This window comes from Amia ocellicauda, chromosome 14, assembly GCF_036373705.1.
Source record: "Amia ocellicauda isolate fAmiCal2 chromosome 14, fAmiCal2.hap1, whole genome shotgun sequence".
Classification (NCBI taxonomy): domain Eukaryota; kingdom Metazoa; phylum Chordata; class Actinopteri; order Amiiformes; family Amiidae; genus Amia; species Amia ocellicauda.
Window position 1 is genome coordinate 19,617,034 of NC_089863.1, and position 22,708 is coordinate 19,639,741.

Genomic DNA, 22,708 nt, shown 5'->3' on the forward strand with positions numbered 1-22,708 from the left:
ATAGCTGTGCATTAGGTGACATTTCCCCCACACTGGCCAGGTACCGCTATGATGTTCCATCCTCTCCTCCTCCTCTCACTTTTCCTCTCCATGTCCCTCTCCTTCTCTCTCTCCCCCTCTCTGACGAGTTTTCTTCCATTGTTCTCCACACACACAGCAGTCCTCACCTGTGGCCTTTGGATCCATACAAAACTTCTGATTGCAAAGTGAACTCTTACGCAGTTGCACATGTGAAGAGTGAATGTGATCAATGGGTAATTGAGCTTATCTTTTTCATTTGCACAAAAGAGATTTGAGTAGTGAAGGTTGTGCCAAATGTACAGAATTGCGTGTTGTGTTTTGCCAAACATGTTATAGAATCTGCATGGAAACGAACATGTGCCAGAAGTATTTCAGATTTGTTGTGTGGTTCTGTTAAATTAGTTACAGATCACAATGCCTCAAGATCCAGTTTGAGTGTAAACACGTGGGAAAAAACTGTAATATTATTATTAACTCAGCACTGTGTGGACAGGATGGAAAGTTAAGACATGCTACAGCTTCTCCCTAATCTCTACATCTCTACTTAGCACAGGGCAGAGGAGAAGGGGAGAGGAAGTGGAGGAGGGAGGGGAGGAGATGTTTGTCTTTCCTGGTAATGTCGAAATTGAAACCAGTTCCCTTTTTTCCCTTATGAAGAGCACTGTACTGTCCAGAGTCCACAGTGGTCAGTATTGGTGCTGACAGCTCCAAGACCCTGTAAATGTGATCTGATCTGGGTGTCTGATTCTGTTTCATCATCAAGAAGCCGACGCATCACAAGCCTTCATCAAGTAAGTCCATCCAATCTGCTGCTTCGGCCTCTGGCCATCTCAGCTACTTGCTGCGACCCACAGAAATACATGGGCCGGTCCAGCGGGCCACCGGTACAGTGCATTTAACTGCTTAGACCTGCACAGTGAGCCGCATTTGCAGATTATGGGTTAGACGACACAAAATGAGCGGAGTGGATTCCATAATTCAGGCCTGGTGTCCCATCGAGGGTGTACCCTGCCCTGTGATGCATATTTATTGTATCTTCTGAAACATATATTGTAGAAACTTACTTAATTAATAATCTATTAAAAATATTTTCAACCTATTAAATATACAAAGTACAGACTACAGTATCTTTGAAAACCATCTCCTTTATTTTAAAATGCATGGAATCCATATTTCTAATAGATATGAAATGTGTGATCCTTATTGTTTTCATATTCAGAAATTGATCCCTTTATCCACATACGGAACAAATATCTTTACTACATATGGTAAATATCTGTGCGTTCTGTATGGAGTCTTCCAGTGGGTATTTGCTTGCTTGTTGCTCCAATGTTGTGCTGTAGGCGGGCTAGAATAATCAAATGGTTTACATGTACATGGTTTATTTAATACTTTCAAATCAATTAAAATGCAAAGGATTTATGACGGATTAAAATACATACAATCACAAAACACAAACAACCAGTGAGCAGTGCAGGTGAGAGGATCAGCAGTGAGGAATTTAAAACACATTTTTTTATTTTCCACACTCGCTCCCCACTGCCTCTGCTCTGTCTCTCCACTAAACTGCAGACACAGGGGCTTTAAATACTCCATTCAATTATTCAGACAAACATTGCAACTGCAAGGGGACTGGAGGGGAAGAACACAAATTAACATGTGAAATATGAAATACGTGCATATAATCAAAATAATCAAAGTGAAAAATTTGTAGTGGGCTGAGACTTCCTTGAACTGATTACATGCCTAATTGGAGCTTTTCAATTATTTTGAACACTTGGAGATTTCAAAATAAATTATGCCAGGGACTTGACTTTGTTGAAAAGTCAAGAAATTGTATTGTCACTGTCACGTTTAACCTCGGGGAGTCAAGAACAGGGGACCCAAGTGCAGTGCTGGATCGCAAGATGATTGGACAGGCGTGGGTCGGGTACTGGCGGATCAGGGCAATGGAGGCTAGACTGAGATGTGGTCATGGTCACGGGCAATGCTCGGAAGAACAGGGCTTGGAGGAACAAGGGCTCGGAATTTCAGTAGGAACTGACAAAACTTCGCCCCGACTGAGGGAAGTGAGGGGATATTAAAGGGAAGCAGGAACCAGGCTTGGGAGGTGCAGGGCGAATGGGAACAGAGGGATAGAACAGTGCACATGGGTGACCGGAATGTTAATAGACAGAGTGACGAGAGCAGGGAGAAGGCAGGGAAATGGCGGCGCCTAGTGGGGATAGAGGGGGGAGCGCTAGGGGACCATGACAGTCACATTATAGGTGAAATATCAATCCCTAAACAGACTGATGTAAATGCCCCCTGTGCTAGTATCAATGTATTAGTAAAGCATCAGTGTTTGTTCTGTACAATTCTTTATTTTAGTAACTGCTACACTGAGGCTTGCTGTGCTGCGATAAATAGTGAATAAAGGCTCAGAAAGCATTTATATCATTGAGTATCGTTTTCTCTAGGTGTCTGCCCGTTAATAGGACAGGGTTGCTGATTATCTCCCATTTATCATGAACAAACTGCAGCCAGTTGCACTAAAAAGGTCTTACTTTAAGTCTCAGCCTTAGTCTAAGTCCTGTGAAACTGCAATAGTTGAGCAACTAATCATAAGAAAATTGGTAATTCTGGGGGGAAATGCAGACAAAAATAAAGCCTTAAATGAAATAACACAGAGGAGAGGAGAGGAGAGGAGAGGAGAGGAGAGGAGAGGAGAGTTGCAACTGAAACATATACAAAACTTCACGCTGAATGCACCTAACAAAGGGATATATACACTCACCTAAAGGATTATTAGGAACACCATACTAATACTGTGTTTGACCCCCTTTCGCCTTCAGAACTGCCTTAATTCTATGTGGCATTGATTCAACAAGGTGCTGAAAGCATTCTTTAGAAATGTTGGCCCATATTGATAGGATAGCATCTTGCAGTTGATGGAGATTTGTGGGATGCACATCCAGGGCACGAAGCTCCCGTTCCACCACATCCCAAAGATGCTCTATTGGGTTGAGATCTGGTGACTGTGGGGGCCAGTTTAGTACAGTGAACTCATTGTCATGTTCAAGAAAGCAATTTGAAATGATTGGACCTTTGTGACATGGTGCATTATCCTGCTGGAAGTAGCCATCAGAGGATGGGTACATGGTGGTCATAAAGGGATGGACATGGTCAGAAACAATGCTCAGGTAGGCCGTGGCATTTAAACGATGCCCAATTGGCACTAAGGGGCCTAAAGTGTGCCAAGAAAACATCCCCCACACCATTACACCACCACCACCAGCCTGCACAGTGGTAACAAGGCATGATGGATCCATGTTCTCATTCTGTTTACGCCAAATTCTGACTCTACCATCTGAATGTCTCAACAGAAATCGAGACTCATCAGACCAGGCAACATTTTTCCAGTCTTCAACTGTCCAATTTTGGTGAGCTTGTGCAAATTGTAGCCTCTTTTTCCTATTTGTAGCGGAGATGAGTGGTACCCGGTGGGGTCTTCTGCTGTTGTAGCCCATCCGCCTCAAGGTTGTATGTGTTGTGGCTTCACAAATGCTTTGCTGCATACCTCGGTTGTAACGAGTGGTTATTTCAGTCAAAGTTGCTCTTCTATCAGCTTGAATCAGTCGGCCCATTCTCCTCTGACCTCTAGCATCAACAAGGCATTTTCGCCCACAGGACTGCCGCATACTGGATGTTTTTCCCTTTTCACACCATTCTTTGTAAACCCTAGGAATGGTTGTGCGTGAAAATCCCAGTAACTGAGCAGATTGTGAAATACTCAGACCGGCCCGTCTGGCACCAACAACCATGCCACGCTCAAAATTGCTTAAATCACCTTTCTTTCCCATTCAGACATTCAGTTTGGAGTTCAGGAGATTGTCTTGACCAGGACCACACCCCTAAATGCATTGAAGCAACTGCCATGTGATTGGTTGATTAGATAATTACATTAATGAGAAATTGAACAGGTTTTCCTAATAATCCTTTAGGTGAGTGTATAGCTGGAATGGGTGAGAAAGGGAATGAGGGTCAGGTGACAGTTGTAAGTGATTGGACTGTTAATTTAATTATTAGGTGGATGGAAAATTTAAGTGGGGAAGTAAATCAAGAACTAGGATGTGGGCGACATCTGGGGACAGTGAAGAGTTCAGCCTGTGATTGTGACACTGCCAAAATGACTAACTAAATGTAGACATGCATTGACGAATGTGTGCTCAACCAGCATTTGTGTGTTAATGTTGGGCAATAGCAGTTATTGAGAGTGAAGAACTGAAAACTGCTCTGAATGCAATTTGTATGGTACGATGAACAGAAAATCAGGATGCAAAATAGATTTAGAATGAGGTTTAAAAAAGAGGTTACTGAAGTTGAAACTGTTCCTGCAGAAACCATTTATATACTGAGGACTCTTAAATTAGCACCAAAAAAAACATCGGTCACAGGCAGGCAGATTCTGTTTGGTCTTGTGAAATGGTTTCCTCTTTTATATAGCATTATTCACCGATCAGCCATAACATTATGACCACTGACAGGTGAAGTGAATAACACTGATAATCTCATTATCATGGCACCTGTTAGTGGGTGGGAGATATTAGGCAGCAAGTGAACGTTTTGTCCTCAAAGTTGATGTATTAGAAGCAGGAAAAATGGGCAAGCGTAAGGATCTGAGCGACTTTGACAAGGGCCAGATTGTGATGGCTAGAAGACTGGGTCAGAGCATCTCCAAAACTGCATCTCTTGTGGGGTGTTCCCGGTCTGCTGTGGTCAGTACCTATCAAAAGTGGTCCAAGGAAGGAAAAGCGGTGAACAGGCGACAGGGTCATGGGCAGCCAAGGCTCACTGTTGCACGTGGGGAGCGAAGTTCTGGCCTGTGTGGTCCGATCCAACAGACGAGCTACTGTAGCTCAAATTGCTGAAAAAGTGAATGCTGGTTCTGATCAGAACACACAGTGCATCGCAGTTTGTTGCGTATGGGGCTGCGTAGCCACAGACCAGTCAGGGTGCCCATGCTGACCCCTGTCCGCTGCCGAAAGCACCTACAATGGACACTTGAACATCAGAACTGGACCACAGAGCAATGGAAGAAGGTGGCCTGGTCTGATGAATCACGAGTTCAAGGTGTTGACTTGGCCTCCAAATTCCCCAGATCTCAATCCAATCGTGCATCTGTGGGATGTGCTGGCCAAACAAGTCCGATCCATGGAGGCCCCACCTCGCAACTTACAGGACTTAAAGGATCTGCTGCTAATGTCTTGGTGCCAGATACCACAGCACACCTTCAGAGGTCTAGTGGAGTCCATGCCACGATGGGTCAGGGCTGTTTTGTCTGCAAAAGTGGCAAAATACACAATATTAGGCAGATGTTCATAATGTTATGGCTGATTGGTGTATGTAATTCCACCCCATTCTGTTGATGAACTCCCTGGCAACTCTTACAGTCCAGTCAGTCTCCTCCACATCCACCTCCAAGCAGAGTCTCTCTGAACTGCAATAACTGCCACAATAATACAATTCTCTGTCTCTGGACTGTTGGAGAAACCTGTCTTTCTCACTGGTTTTCTATCCACAGACAGGGTGATGCTGGGATGAGCTGTATGAGGGTCCAGAGCCTTATTAAGGTTTACTGTGGTATATACACCATAAGGTGAAATCTATTATTCTAGAAAAGGTAGGATTCTGGCATTGTGAAGATATTCTACAGCATGCCATTATTATTATAAAATACATAAATACAATCAAGAGAACTAGACATGTTATGTGTGTGTTTCTGGTAGACTTGTTATACCCTATAATGATGAATCCCAGTCTAAGCCTCTTGTGTTTTATTTATGTGTGGGAGCTGCCTTTGTAAGAGTCTACATGTGACCCTGTTTGCCTCTCCAGAACAGAGCATGTCCTTCAATCACATACAAACTATTCTCACTCCCACATTTGCATTGGCATTATACATGTGTACTTTAATATTGTAAGATGGGTAACCCTGGGTCTCCTTACTCTGGCGTGGGTAGAGGCTCAAGCAGACCACTTTCCTTTCAATTCAGAGTTTTATTTGAACACACTTCCTTATTCTCTCTCTCTCCCTCTCCCCCCCCCTCTCTCTCCTCTCTATCCATTTACCACTCCTAGAGAGTTCTTTGAATAACAGATTTGCTAATAAATTATAATTACAATTAATTATTAGCAGTATTAGCTAGTGACAAACAGAACATATCTGTATTAACCAAATAGCACATTCATTTATAAAAACAATATACTAATCAAGTGAACAAATATAATTAGGAAAATTAAATTGCATTATTATTTTTAGTGTTTTGTCATACATTTATTTACTATTATTGTATTTATTAAAAACAATGATGAGCTCATCAAAGAAACGTGCTCTGCCTCCCAATGCTGGGCTGCCAATTTTAAAGAAGTGCTTAGTGTGAACTCCCCACTTTGCAACCCCCCTCCCATTCTGGCTCTCACTCAACATTTTCTGGAAGTATCTGCTTTCTCTGGAAGGTCTACTTTTGGACAAACAGAACTCACTAGTCCACCTGCCTGAGATACAGCCATGTGTCACATGAGTAGGTGTGTAATTGTGTTAAAACATTTGTGTCACATGAGTAGGTGTGTAATTGTGTTAAAACGTTTGTGTCACATGAGTAGGTGTGAAATTGTGTTAAAACGTTTGTGTCACATGAGTAGGTGTGTAATTGTGTTAAAATGTTTGTGTCACATGCAATATGTGTGAGTGTGGGCAGCCCTGCCAGTGTGGTCTTAAGCACTCAGGAATAAATCAACAATACATTCCCCCTTATATCACAGAGCAACTTCGTCTGACCGCAGTATAACAGATATGAAGAAAGACAACCTGTGTGAGAATTTGGACCATAAACCTGCCAATCCTTCATCAACGATGAAACAACCTGAACCAGGGACATCCCTGCCAAGAAGCACTGAAGGTACAGTTCAGAATCCAATCTAAAAACACAGTCAGACTTTCTGATTGTGAATATTTTCTCTGTATACAAGTTTCTATATTTGTTAGGTTGGAATTTAATCTCCCAACAAATATAATTCAACATAATTCTGCTTATTCATGCATTTAATTGAATTAATTTTTGCAAGATGAAGATGCACCTGAGTATTTGGGTATGCTTGGTCTTATAAATTAATCCAGAATATATCTACTATATTTATCTATATTAAATCATATATTAGGATATCAGATTAAGATACTTTCCTTATTACTGATATCATTTTTTCAAAGGGGGATATCATATATAATCACATGCCAACCAAAAATAAATGTAACATTTCACATTCATTCCACATTTAAAACGGCACGATGAAGAGTGAAGCTGGGCTCGAAAGATCTTTACTATCCGGCTGCTGTAGTGGAGTGCAGTTCTGTAACTTTAACTCAAAGCAGAAAGAGTAAAAACATATTTCTTCAGAGTGACAACAGCAGTCAAATGCAATTAAGAGCAAGAGACGTCTGTATCAAAATGTTTTAGATGGACTGGCGTTCAGGGCAATCTCATGATGACTGTAACACTACTGTGTCATGACTCAAGTCAAATCTATTTTAGTTTAATGTGATGTCTGTCATAGTTCAGCCTTGTACCCAGAAAATTAAAATAGAGCATTTAAATTCTTTTTTTATTAATCTCTCTCAACCTGAACCTAATGTGTCCAGAATAGTAAATTCAGACGGTGGAGTTCACATGCAATCTAGATAGGCTTACAGATATCAATTTAATTCGGGAGACTTTTTAAACTGGGGATCTGTGATCTTCAGGCTTAAATTGTAAGAAAGAAACAAGGAATCTATTGAAAAATGCATGCTATGCATCAACATCCATTTTGAGCCCAAGTTTCAGTTTAAATATTGTTACTATGAAGTCCAGATATTGATATTGTAACGGTACGGGCTTTTTGTTTGCCATATTGTCGTGGGAGTTCACCACCAATGGCAGGAATGACGGAGAGGTTGCAGGGTTAACCACAAACAGGAATTTTATTGAACACAGGTAGTCTTCAGGCTGGAGCGACCCTCTGTCCCACTACTCCCTCTCACGCTCTCCACACACTCCTAATTCAACGCCAACTCGTCTCTGCAACAACTCCTCTGCGTGGGAACTGGGCACCCCTATTTATGCCCTCCGGCCCCGTGACTGTCTCCCCCAATCATGGCACCTCCTGTGTTCCCGTGCGGGGCTAGCCCTTAACCCTGGAACTTCCCCGCCATAACACAAGCATGCACACGAACACAACACGCACACACCACAAACAGCCCCACCCCCCAACACACAGACAGCACCCCCCCACACACACATACATATGTTATATATAGTGGGCAGCAGGAGAACACTCATGCCACTTTTGCTCTGCACAGGAGCAGTCTCACTCAACTAAAGTAAATGTGCTAATGTGCTTGTTCACATTGTCACATTGTCAAAGTGATTATTTAAAAAAAAGGTCTTCGGAGGAACCTGCTCTTTTTCCCAGGACCTCAGAAGAGCAGTGATGGGAGAGTGTCTCTGTACAAGAGGATCTCACTGCTCCTTGTCTGTGTGTGGATCCTCACTCTCATCTCTGGACTGGCTATGTACTGTGAGTATTGAACAAGCAGGAGTTCACTGTCAGAGATGCTCCCACTCTGGACTGGACAGCAGGCTGACACTGAGGAATACTGCAGCTGTGCTGATAGAGGACTCACATCTAGATAGTGTGACACCTGTGTGACACCTCAGGACACCTGAGTCCTGAACAATTTTACCTCACTCACGTTTTAATCAGCAATCAGACATTTAGAACAAAACACATTTAAAAAGGCATTTAACACTAAGATAAACCCATTCATATATAACTGTTTAATTCTGTTATTTGCACTACACTAATGTAAAATTACAGAATTAAAAGCATTGTAACTCGATGCTTTGTATGGTGGTTTTTGCTGACATTTACTGTAACTAATTTTACCCTAAGAAGTTCAGTCTGAGCATTCAAGTAAACAAAATATATATACTGGTGAGGAAAACAATAAGCCTAGTCCTTTGTTTGGGGGCTGACTCACCTATGCAGACAGCCGTAGCTATCATCAGGCCACTACTAATTTTCCCCAATGGCATAGGCAGTCTCATAGTTTGGAGTGTGAAAGCCAGGGTCCATCCATAAGCATTGTCCTTTTCTGTTCCAGGGTGGTCTTCCAAATCAGGCTTTCAGTCCAGTCCAATGATCAAAAGCCAGTACACTACAAAATAAGCACGCAAAGGCAGAATTCCTTGCAACAAATGGTAAACATTCACCCAGTCACCTCTACATCTTTCCCTCAAGGTGTTTAACAACACAGTGCTCTGGGCATGGTCCTTATAGGGAGAACAAAGTACATACACATATGTCTTTCTTCAAGTACTCTGCCCCTTACTGTGTCACAATATTTGTTGTTTGTGTGTTTGGTTTACTTTCAGCTTCCCTTGATTCAGTAGACGAGCAAACTTTCCTCAGGGTGAGAGGACGGCACAGTGAGCAGGAGAACAGCAACACTGAGATAACTGGTATTCACATCTACTTATCTGTGCTGTCATTTATTTATACTTTTACATGTGGTCAACACAATAATGAAATATTACTAAGAATTATAATAAGTTTGTAATAAGTTTACAATAAGTTTGTGTTTATTATAATTCAAATCTAATGTCAGGGAATCATATGTCTAATAAATACATTTGAGAACTGGACATAATGACATACAAAGTCAAAGAAAAAATTAAGAGAATTAAAATATAAAAATAATGTGAGTGTACAATTGTGTATACAACTCTTGCATAACCTATTGTTTGTGCATATATATTTGGACTGTCAAATGATAAATTTTTGTAATCGTCATAATCAATTGCATACTTAATCACATTTTAAAATGACATAAAACATTTACATTCTATATGAGTGTAATTCTAGCAGAATGGGTGTAAAATAACCCCAAGGAAATCTTTCAATCAAATCTTGTTTCCAGCAATCCAGTACAAAATTGTCAACAACAACAAAAAATGTCTCAAGAGTTTTCTCCTTTGTCATTATAAGTGTTCTGTACTGAAAAAGTTCCCCTTTAAATGCAGTTAAATCATCAGATTAACTAAACTGAAAAGTGAATACAGTTAAAAGAAAATCTGCACTTTTAGTAAAGCTTTTGAAGAGTTTTAAAGTCATAGGTCAGGGGAGGAGAGAGGGTTTACGTAAAGGGAGTGGAGCATGTCCCAGATCATAGAATATACAAACCCCAAAAAATAAGCATTACTATCACTGCATATTGAATGAAGCAGGTTGATATATGCAAAAAATAAAATGTGTATAGATATGAAATAAGAAAACGTGCCATATTGTATGCTGTTTTGTGGAGTTCCTTTTCTCGTTGCACTTGTCCATGTCTATCGTGTCACTGTTAGCAACAGCAGAGCTAGCAGCAGATGTACCAGCCATAACATCTGGATGACTTGTACTTTCTATCAGTTTTTCCTACAAGTTTAAACTAGGCTACACTAGCTAGCTACTGACATGCATGCAGCAGACAAGTAGACTATGCTAGACTAGATATAGACCGGACATGTGGCACACGTCAATCAGTATGGATTAGAAAGTAAATTCAGTAGTAAGAAGAACAAATGATGATTGCAGCTCAATCATTTTTTCAATATTAAATAGGAAATAACAGTGTGTGCAGCCAGGGGGCCCTCAAGGGGGTGCAGTGAAAGGCTGCTGCCTGGAAAGCGGCATACACCAACTACCGCAGAAGCAGTGGCACCTCAATCAAAACACACACATTGTGAAATGAAATCAATTTAAAATGGTGTGATTAGGCTGCCTGTCATAATTTTTACAATGGTTGTGTTGTGCTATCATTATTTTTTAAATCAACTACATTTTTAGTTTTAGGAAAATAAAACTGTAAAATTCATGTTTGGCTGTTAGGTAGCCTCATAGTTCAAACATGATGTGCTTCTATCATCTTGAAATTCAGGTTCACACTTATCACTTTTTGTCTGTTGAACCATCTGAAACAAGTTTTATAACTGAAACAGCCATTCATTAACCCACCTTTCTTCTCCATCACGATCACATCTGTGGTTCAACTATGGGTGCTCAAAACAGAGAAATGTGATTAATTGTATTAAAAATATTATATATATATATATATATATATATACACAGTATGTATATACACACCTACAGTTAGGTCCATAAATATGTGAACAGTGACACTGTCATCATTTTGACTGTACACCACCACAATGGATTTGAAAGGAAATGATCAGTATGTGCTTTAAGTGTAGACTTTCATTTTTAATGTGACGGTAGTTGCATCCAAATTGGGTGAACGGTGTAAGAATTACACCCATTTTTATATTTGATCCTCCCAATTTTAGGGGCTCTATATACAAGGGAACCAGTTCCGTCAGCAGCCATACATGCCCGTGCCCAAGGTTCTTTAGATGTTTCTGGCAAACTCTAATTTGCTCTTCCTGTTTTTGAGGCTTACCTATGGTTTACATCTTGTGGTAAACCCTCTGTATTTACTCTGGTGAAGTCTTCTCTTGATTGTTGACTGTGACACAGATACACCTACCTGCTGGAGGGTGTTCTTAATCTGGCCAACTGTTGTGAACGGGGTTTCTTCACCACAGTTGTTGTCCGTGGTCTTGCGTGCCTTTTGGTGTTCCTGAGCTCACCAGTGCATTATTTCTTTTTAAGAATGTACCAAATAGTTTTTGCTATCTCTCTGATTGGTTTGTTTTGATTTCTCAGCCTAATGATGGCTTGCTTCACTCACAGTGGCAGCTCTTTGGATTTCATATTGAGGGTTAACAGCAACATATTCCAAATGCAAATGACCCACTTGAAATCAAATCTAGATCTGCTTACCTGTAATTTAACTGAGGGAATAACGCACACCTGGCCATGGAACAGCTGAGACAGCTGAGCAGCCAATTGTGCAATTACTTTTGAGCCCCTAAAATTGGGTGACCACATATAGAAATGGGTGTAATTCCTACACCGTTCACCCAATTTGCATGTAACTACCCTCACATTAAAGATGAAAGTCTACACTTAAAGCAACTTTCAAATCCATTGTGGTGGCATACAGAGCCAAAATGATGACAATTGTGTCATTGTCCAAATATTTATGGACCTAACTGTGTGTGTATATATTTATATATATATATATATATATATATATATATATATATATATATATATATATATACACACACTCACCTAAAGGATTATTAGGAACACCTGTTCAATTTCTCATTAATGCAATTATCTAACCAACCAATCACATGGCAGTTGCTTCAATGCATTTAGGGGTGTGGTCCTGGTCAAGACAATCTCCTGAACTCCAAACTGAATGTCTGAATGGGAAAGAAAGGTGATTTAAGCAATTTTGAGCGTGGCATGGTTGTTGGTGCCAGACGGGCCGGTCTGAGTATTTCACAATCTGCTCAGTTACTGGGATTTTCACGCACAACCATTTCTAGGGTTTACAAAGAATGGTGTGAAAAGGGAAAAACATCCAGTATGCGGCAGTCCTGTGGGCGAAAATGCCTTGTTGATGCTAGAGGTCAGAGGAGAATGTGCCGACTGATTCAAGCTGATAGAAGAGCAACTTTGACTGAAATAACCACTCGTTACAACCGAGGTATGCAGCAAAGCATTTGTGAAGCCACAACACGTACAACCTTGAGGCGGATGGGCTACAACAGCAGAAGACCCCACCGGGTACCACTCATCTCCACTACAAATAGGAAAAAGAGGCTACAATTTGCACAAGCTCACCAAAATTGGACAGTTGAAGACTGGAAAAATGTTGCCTGGTCTGATGAGTCTCGATTTCTGTTGAGACATTCAGATGGTAGAGTCAGAATTTGGCATAAACAGAATGAGAACATGGATCCATCATGCCTTGTTACCACTGTGCAGGCTGGTGGTGGTGGTGTAATGGTGTGGGGGATGTTTTCTTGGCACACTTTAGGCCCCTTAGTGCCAATTGGGCATCGTTTAAATGCCACGGCCTACCTGAGCATTGTTTCTGACCATGTCCATCCCTTTATGACCACCATGTACCCATCCTCTGATGGCTACTTCCAGCAGGATAATGCACCATGTTACAAAGGTCAAATCATTTCAAATTGGTTTCTTGAACATGACAATGAGTTCACTGTACTAAACTGGCCCCCACAGTCACCAGATCTCAACCCAATAGAGCATCTTTGGGATGTGGTGGAACGGGAGCTTCGTGCCCTGGATGTGCATCCCACAAATCTCCATCAACTGCAAGATGCTATCCTATCAATATGGGCCAACATTTCTAAAGAATGCTTTCAGCACCTTGTTGAATCAATGCCACGTAGAATTAAGGCAGTTCTGAAGGCGAAAGGGGGTCAAACACAGTATTAGTATGGTGTTCCTAATAATCCTTTAGGTGAGTGTATATATATATAGTGACCAAGTGGGGTTGGACATGGTGTCAGGGCTCTCAGGCGACGTTTAAGGTCAGGGTATGGTGTAAATAAGTGTGAGTTTATTACAGTGCTTGGGTGCTCAAAACAACACAGACAAACCGAAACTGAAAGCAAAACCTAACTCTTCTTTGAGTTTACCTACAAATGAAACAGATCCCTAACTACACATACCTAATAGCCAATAGCAAACACAGACAAGACACAGGCCTACAACTAACAATCCAGTCAAAAATCCTTCCTTTTTTTATAGAGGGGCCAGTCAGATGGGAACAGCAAGTCATCTCTTCTGCCGATATCCTCCCTCCCCCAGGGTCCGGATAGGTGCAGGGCAGCCCATATATATATAAAAGACTAAACCTCATATGAAATCCATTTATTATGTTATACTGTGTTCTAAAATATAATTATGCTGTTGTTGTCTTTTACATCTAGAACTGAGGAAACAACTGCAGAACAAGGACAATGAAATCTCCAATCTACAGACAAACCATTCCAGCCTTCAGCAAGAGTTTTCAGACTTTTTGAGAAATGTTAAGAATTTTATAGAGATTAATCTCCTCACAAACAGATCCAACACTGGTGAATATGCACTGCCATACTTCATTATAATCCCGTTGTCTTTGATTATTATTATAATTGTTAGGCATTCAAGTTTAAACACTATATTAGTAGAAACATTTCAATATTAATAGAACTGAGACGTGTTATGGTGGTCCAATCTGTCCTCCTTTTACTTGGGACAATGTACAACAGGGATGGATATGTGTCTTGCTTCATTGATCAACATAAGGTGCTTATCAATATTTGCTTATAAACTATTCTGTTTTCATGATTTGACGTGAACTATGACTGCTGTTGAGAACTGTGAATGTAATGTTTGTGAATAGGGGTATTCTGAGACTAATCAATGGCTGAGGTGGGTCCATTTATGATGTCATACTTTGTACTAATATATAATTCCATTGTGATCTTTAACACCTAGAACTGAAGAAGGAACTGCAGAACAAGGAGAATGAAATCTCCATTCTACAGAGCAGATACAACAGTTTGAATGCCAGCTGTAATGGTTTGTATTCATGTCTATCTCTGTGTGTTGTATTTGAGACAGGTTAAGTTAGCTGCACAGTTAAACAGGTTTACGTCTTTGTAATTTGCTAATTGACACTGGATAAGGGGTGGGGATGAAGAGTAATAGGTGTGACTCCTGGCTGTAACAAGCAACAAAGCAAGCAAAAGAACACTAGTTTCAAAAGTGACACAAGACTTTCAGTATCATTTTCAACAGGAGCATAATAAGATGTGTGCCTCATTAAACTTTTGAAAGTCTGAATGATGTCATCAAAACATTGCAATAATAAATTAAAGGATTAAAAGTGGTAACTGGATATATTGTAGATAATCCCCTTTAAATGGTTAATTTAGTAACTTCATCAAGGTTTTAGAAATTACTTTCTAAGCTACATCTTCCCCTTTTGAAAATCACCTTTCCAACTTAGTCCTCTAAATAAAAAAAAGTTGTAACTGTGTCACAGAAGCACAGTTTTCATGGACAAAGACAATTACAGTGGCTCTCAAAAGTATTCACCCCCCTTGGACTTTTCCACATTTTATTGTGTTACAACATGAAATCAGAATGGATTAAATCAGGTGTTTTTGCCACTGATCAACACAGAAAATGTCCACAACGTCAAAGTGAAAAATATAATCTGCAAAGTGTTCTACATTAATTACAAATACAAAACAAATACTTGAATGCATAAGTAATCACCTCCTTCAGTCAATATTTGTTAGATGCACCTTTGGAAGTACAGTGTAATCAGGACTGCATGTAGCAAGGATGTGGCTGTTATAATGGGGGATTTCAATTTCCCAAACTTAGACTGGGAAAGCCCAGTGGGGACTACACAAGCAGAAATAGAAATGGTTGAGATGGTAAATGACTGCTTTCTAACTAAATTTGTCAGGGAACCAACCAGAGAGAGCGCATGTATTGACTTGATCTTTTCAAATGACCAAGATAGAGTCAGAGGGACAGTAGTTAGAGAACCAATGGCAAATTGTGATCACAATATGGTTAGCTTTGAGGCATTCTTTCATAAAACAAGGACTAAGTCTAAAACAATGGTCTACTATTGTAGAAAAGCAAACCTTGAAGGTATGAGGTGGCACTTAGAAGAGGTAGACTGGAGCACACTGGATACAGATTCAGTTGAAAATGGATGGTTATATTTTAAGAATATACTACTTGAGGCTCAGGAGAAATTTGTACCAAAACTTAGCAAATTGAGGACCAGAAAACATTGGCCAAAATGGTTAATAGAAGTATGCAAAAAAATATCAAGAGAAAGAAAATGTTGTATAGCGCATACAAAAAGGATGGAGATTAAACAAAATACAAAGAATATGTAGATTTGCATAGAGACCTTAAGAAAGGAATCAGGAAAGCAAAGAGGGAAATAGATAGAAACATAGCTCTTGGAGCTAAAGCTAATGCAAAGAGCTTTTTTCAACATTACAACAGCAAGAGTTCAATAAAGAAGGAAGTGAAACAGATAAAGGGCAAAAACGGAAGTATCTTGGAAAACAAACAAGATGTGGGAAATGTTCTAAATGAGTATTTTACAGAGGTTTTTATAAAAGAAAAAACAGATGACATGCCACAGGTTAACAATCAGTCCAGTCAAACCCTAAGAGAGATCAGGATAAATGAGGAGGAGGTACTAAAAGGACTAGCAGAATTAAAAACAAACAAATCTCCTGGGCCAGATGGTATATTTCCAACATTACTTAAAGAAATGAGGGAAATTATTTATAGGCCGCTAAGTCAAATATTCCAAATGATACTTACAAATGGTACAAAAGCGCAGCAAGGTGCAGAGAGGTGCTCTTTTAAAAGAGCAGACCCGTCGGGTGCAGAAAAAAGAAACAGGAGACAAGAGGACGAGAAGGCTCAAGGCAGAGATGTCATAGACAGTGGCATATCCAGATATTCGCAGGGGGGGGGCACAATGAGTCCGTAGCAGAATAAGTAATTCAAGACTCCATAAAATGTTGAAAATTGGAGACCTTAAATGCTTGATTCTGTGTCATTTAGTCGAAATCAGAGCGATTGTGACTATGGACACATCCAGCCAGACACATTTCTGGTGCTTCCCAATCACAGATCTACTCGGTGGAGCTCTGCCTGTAACTGAAACAGGAGGGGGTTGCACAACTTTAGATTTGTGCGCTGCTAGAAATATGCGTCTTAATTGGAAATCAGCTGTTTCCGCCGCTGAGTTTCTAAGTATTTTGAATTGCTATATTTTAGCTAAGTTGAATTTGTAATGATTGATGCCTTGTACTTCTCTGTATTTTTGCACTTATGTTGTAAGTCGCCCTGGATAAGGGCGTCTGCCAAGAAATAAAAATAATAATAATAATAGGTGAATACAAGTCTCCAGGAAATTATATATTTAAAAAATAATAATAATAATGTACACATGAAAAAATAACAAGTAGGAATCAAACCCAGATCATCAGGATGGCAGGGCCATTCCCTAACTACTGAACCAACTAATATATAATTCTAATATGAAACCTATTTTAATTGGATCCATGACAATTTGCCCCCATGATAATTGGTCCCCATGACAATTCGTCCCCACGACAATTCGCCCCCTCATTATACGTTCTCCACCTGAGCATTTGTAACCATTAGTGCATTCACTTATTGTAGAGCCATAGAACACACACATGTATCTATAGCAGGTAGGATATATATATATATATATATATATATATATATATATATATATATATATATATATATATATATATATAAATACAGACACACAACTATTTTGTATTATTTATTATACTTCATGTTTTTAATTGATAAATTAACTTGAGACTATAACCCCAATAATTAAGTTTTATACAAATAGTCACGACAGATACCGTTTAACTCCAGGAAAAATAATACTAATAATGTACACATAACAAATAACAAATCCCAATCAGGACTTGAACCCAGATGACCAGGTTTTCAGTGCTATTCCCTAACCACTGCACCAAGCAATATACATTATTAATATGAAACCTATTTTAAGTAGCCTTCAGCCCTCGCTGCCAGCTGTCATGACTATTTTTATAAAACTGAATTATTGAGGTTATAGTCTCAAATTAATGTATCAGTTCAAACAGACATTATAATAAATAATACAAAATAGTTGTGTGTGTATTTATATATATTTATATAGCCTGCCTACTATATATACACATATGTGTGTTCTCTGGCTCAATAAGTGAATGCACTCATGGTTACAAATGCTCAAGTGGAGAACATATAATGGTGGGGATGAATTGTCATGGACCCAGTTTCCATCCAAATGATGATAATGATAATCTAGTAGTTAACCACTACAGTAGTTGCTAGTTGTCAGCTAATGATTTCTGATAGTGTTGTACTTATTATTTAATTTAGTTTTATAGTGTGCACTGTGCAATATTGTATTTTCAGTACTGAGTACTTTTGGTGTGGGTGTTTTTTATCTAGACAGTTTATTAGTTATTGCTGTTATTTAAATGGTGCACTATTTAGCATTGTATTTATTACTAAATGTATTTCTTCAACATGTACAGTGTATGTTAATGTCAAAAAAATGTTGTGTGTGTCTTTTAGTTTTACCAAAGAGAGAATGTATCTGTGCCATAAAGATGGGCACCACTAAAATGTGCAGCGAGGTGGGGGCCCCACAATTAAATCTTACCAATGCCCTGGTCCAGCCCTGGTTTCAGCAATAGAGTAGAACTGTAATAAGTTGTGATGATCAGTGAAAATCTGTCAGTCTTGCACTGAGCTTTATCTCATGTGTTTTTGCATCTTTGTTTACACATGAAAAATATATGGACAGTGTCTAATACTATTACTATCTCAATTTCTCTGATTTATTGAACTACAAGGAAATCCATCTGTTTCTAGTTCAGGTGGAAAACTTTTTTCTCAATACTATGGCAACATGCTCTCTAACTGTTCATTCTGTTTTCAGTCGATGGTGTATTATCTGAATATTCAAGTAAGTTGGACTTTTGATTGTAACATTTTTATTATTATTCAATACCATTTGATTTAAGATAATTTGGAAGTTTATATTTTATCAGTGGTAAATTAAAATAAGATTGTTTTAACAGTGTCAATTAATAAACATATCTTGTAAAGAAACACAATTTAATTACTAATTAGATTTTTTATAGTAATATAAGATACTTTGGGAGTTTGATGTTGATTTAAACATTTTACTACAATCTTCACACTATATGGAAAGCAGATATCATTATCTAAGTGTTTATGATCAAAGTTGAAGTTTTGTGTATATGTAAAAGTGTTGTCTTTGTTGTTCAGAAAGTCTATATGAATAATGTAATGTAGAAACACAATACACCTGTAACACAGTGTCTGCTTATCAACAGGAAAGGAGGGAGTTGTCCTTAAACCAGGTAAATCACTTAACAAATGTGAATGACTTTCCAGTAGAGAAACTGCATGTTGTGATGTAGTTCCCATTCAAATATCTATTAATGTTGCTCTCAGAATAATAGTCAACTTCTTTGTCATGAGCGATGCATATTCTTACAATTATTTCAAATAATTAGGTATATAGGATCCGATATTCAAACTTAGCGCAATTTCCGCACATAATGAGAACCGCGCAAGAAAAATGCGACTTGGCCAAAAAAGGAGATATTCCAATATGGCGCAGATCTTTGCGCAACATTGGAATATAGCATTGTTTTCCTGTGTGCGCAAGCCTCTTTGCGCCTCCCAAACCCACCTGCACCACTTTTCAGTGTGCTATTATCCCCACTGTTTGAACACGGTTTTGTGAAGTTATTGGATGAATGCGCCGTGCTAATATACTGCAGACTGGTATATTCAGTCTAATTAAGTTTTTCATGCAATTCAATTTCGATTGCTATGCGCAGGTTTAATGTCGTCAGCCCGGAATACATTTGCATCTCATGTTTCCAATTACCGAGTCATTACCATATGTTAATAAGCCACAGCATTAAAACAACAGGACTCTGCAGGTGGATGAATGAAGACAGTTTGCTGGACAGATGCGAGTGCCATGTTTCATGTTCTGTTAATTGTACACACACACGCACACACACGCACACACACACACACACACACACACACACATATATCTAAATATAAATCACATCTGGACACATCCCTAATGCACACCTCCTAGGTCATATAGTAGTGCACACCTCTATTGTCCTGACAGGGCAAACAACGAGGCTCATACCGTATATTATTGCAGTACACACACAATATTGTGGACGTAGTATTAATAAATATTACTCAGAACATAATTGTCTTTATGTATGTAGGTCGTCACAGAATCAAACACAGTATTATGTACATGACTGCTACTGTGTGTCCAAAACAGGTGTGTAGCACCTAGTGCTGTGTAGCTGTGTATGCTTTTGATTTCCATAAGTAAACTTGTTTTTATATTTTAAGGGGGCCCAAACAGGCCATAATATATTGGTTTGTGTGTGCGAACTATATTGGTTTGATCGACACACCATACTCCACAAGTAGGGATTTCTTGAGTATCATACAGGTCAGATTTTTGGAGTGTTCAGGGCATAGCTGTCACATGTTGACCTTTATCATAGCAGCCTGTAGCTCTTGCAGAGTTGCCATTGGCCTCTTGGTAGCCTGTCTGATCAATCTCCTTGCTCAGTCATCATTTGGAGGGATTGCCTATTTTAGGCAGGGTCGTGGTGGTGCCTCATACCTTCCACTTATCAATAATAATATTCATCTTGCTCCAAGGGATATTCAAGGACTTTGATATTTTTTATCCTCATTTTCTGATCTGCACTGTATTTTTCCCTGCCACTCCCCCTGCACCTTAGTGCACAGGCAGGCACTGACACATTATCAGGTTTGTTTCTATCAGTATTTATCTATATACTTCAAGCTATATACTGTAATTCTATATATCCATATAGGGACTGTTTTGGGTGCCATTCTCTATCATGTCTTAATTCACAGATTCTCACTGGTGTAAAGCTTACTAATTAAGCTCTCTCCAGTGCTGTACTTCCACCTGGTACCTACCTGTGTCCAGTACTACAGCATGTCCTGGTAATATATAATGCTATATCAATGTGAGGTGATCAGCCCTGTATGCTGCGCTACACTGTCAGTTTTCTACCACCGTGAAACTTGTTGGGACAGGTTTTCCTCTGCATGATGGGATGCTTATAGTACTTTTGCCCCATGGCCATTCCGGTCCAGGGGGTTTCCACTAGGTATGGGCTCAAATTAGTGCCATAAGTAACGAATTCAAAACAAAAAATATTGTAAACAAAAATAAAGTTAAAAAAGATAAAGAAGATAAAAGATGAAAAAAGATAAAAAATAATAATCTAATAAAAAATAAAATTTCGAAATATAAATGTTTAGAATTGTAAACAAAAATAATTATGTCAAAAGCAAAAAATAATAATTGAAAGGAAATAATGTCAAAGCGAGAGCACTGGAGTCCCTGTCTTTGGCCCAATTCTATTAAGTCACAGCCCCCCCCCCCTTCTTTTCCAACACCCCTTGTTCAGAATACGTTCCCGTGGCTATGTGTCTGGATAGAGTGCATGCTCTTATATTTTGTAAGTCACCCTGGACAAGGGTGTCTGCTAATAAATAAATAAATAAATAAATTACCTGGTCACCTGCCCTATGGCAGTAATTCAGCATTTACTGCAAAAACTGTTGGATGTTGGCAAGTCATCATCCATGCTCAAAATAGGCTGAGTTACTATTCATTGTACTAGTTAAAGCATGCAGAGAGGGGGGTCTGCCTGAGTGATAACATGCAGCATCCTGTAGCCTGTTTATTAGACAAATGAGATCCCATGGTAATGACAATATCAAATCCACCTTTCTGAGGTATTATCTTTCTCTGATAACTGTGGTTGAATTAGCAACCTATTATTCTCTTTAAATCACTGCCTGCTTCCAATGTGTTAAATAAGTCTCACTGGTTCAGATAAACAAATTATTAGTTATAACTGATATTGCAGAACTTTGTGGGCTTCAATGAATGAGGCCCCTTGGCTTAAAATTGCAGAAAAATACAAAAAAATATGTATACTTTTTGTAAATTACACTATCAAGGTAATATAAATCAGTCTACTTCTCTTTTTCAGTGTGGATGTGGCTTTGTGAAGCAGCAGGTAATATTGTGATTCATTATCTGTCATTAGAAAATATTGTTTGTTTGCTTTTAATTGGTTCATGGTGCAAGACAAGAAGGTTTAATAGCATTAGAGGGAATTTCCTTTAGCCCTGCTTCTCCCTGGACCTAATCCTGACACCTCCAGTTCAGTGATTTAATATATTTCAATATACAAATATATTTCAGCCTTCCTTGTTTGTGGTTCAGTAACTCTGTGGTATCAAAGCTAACCTGACTGGAAAGGAAATAATTTTCATTTCATTTTAAGGCAGCAGTGGATATTCGTAAAAATCTCTAAATTTTTTAAATACAAATGAACAAGGAAAATGTAAAAAATAAGTCACAACCAGTGAGACTGTATTCATCATGTCCTCTCTGCTCCACAGTGGATGTGACTCTGGACCCCAATACAGCTCATCCCAGTCTCATCCTGTCTGAGGATGGGAAACAAGTGAGACATGGAAACAAACGACAGGCTCTCCCTGACAATCCAGAGAGATTTGATTCTGCTGTCAATGTCCTGGGAAAGGAGGGTTTCAGTTCAGGGAGACACTACTGGGAGGTGGAGGTGGGGGAGAAACCGAAGTGGGATTTAGGAGTCGCCAGAGAGTCTGTCATCAGGAAAGGGAGGATTACAGTGAGTCCTAAAAATGGATACTGGACTGTGTGGCTGAGGAATGGGAATGAGTACAAGGCTGCCACTCACCCCTATGTCCCTCTCCTCCTGAGCCTGAAGCCCCAGAAGGTGGGGGTGTTTGTGGATTATGAGGGGGGGCAGGTCTCCTTTTACAATGTGGAGGCCAGGTCTCATATCTACACTTTCACTGACACCTTCACTGAGAAACTCTATCCATACTTCAACCCTGGTCTCAATGGGGACGGTAAAAATGCAGCCCCACTGATCATCTCTCCTGTCCGTCCCACAGACTGAAGGAGGCAGATTCTCTGTCG

At 39.4% G+C, this 22,708-nt stretch overlaps 1 protein-coding gene across 1 annotated transcript; it reads left to right on the forward strand.

Moving 5' to 3' along the window:
• The first annotated feature begins 689 nt into the window (after positions 1-689).
• On the forward strand, positions 690-22,698 carry LOC136767876 (zinc-binding protein A33-like). Its single transcript, XM_066721930.1, has 10 exons — positions 690-812; positions 6,826-6,962; positions 8,512-8,616; positions 9,474-9,560; positions 13,956-14,102; positions 14,506-14,589; positions 18,554-18,580; positions 18,975-19,001; positions 21,729-21,755; positions 22,144-22,698. Exons 2-10 carry the CDS (start codon positions 6,857-6,859, stop codon positions 22,686-22,688), a joined length of 1,155 nt encoding a protein of 384 aa, XP_066578027.1. The 5' UTR covers positions 690-812; positions 6,826-6,856; the 3' UTR covers positions 22,689-22,698.
• The last annotated feature ends 10 nt before the right edge of the window (positions 22,699-22,708 follow it).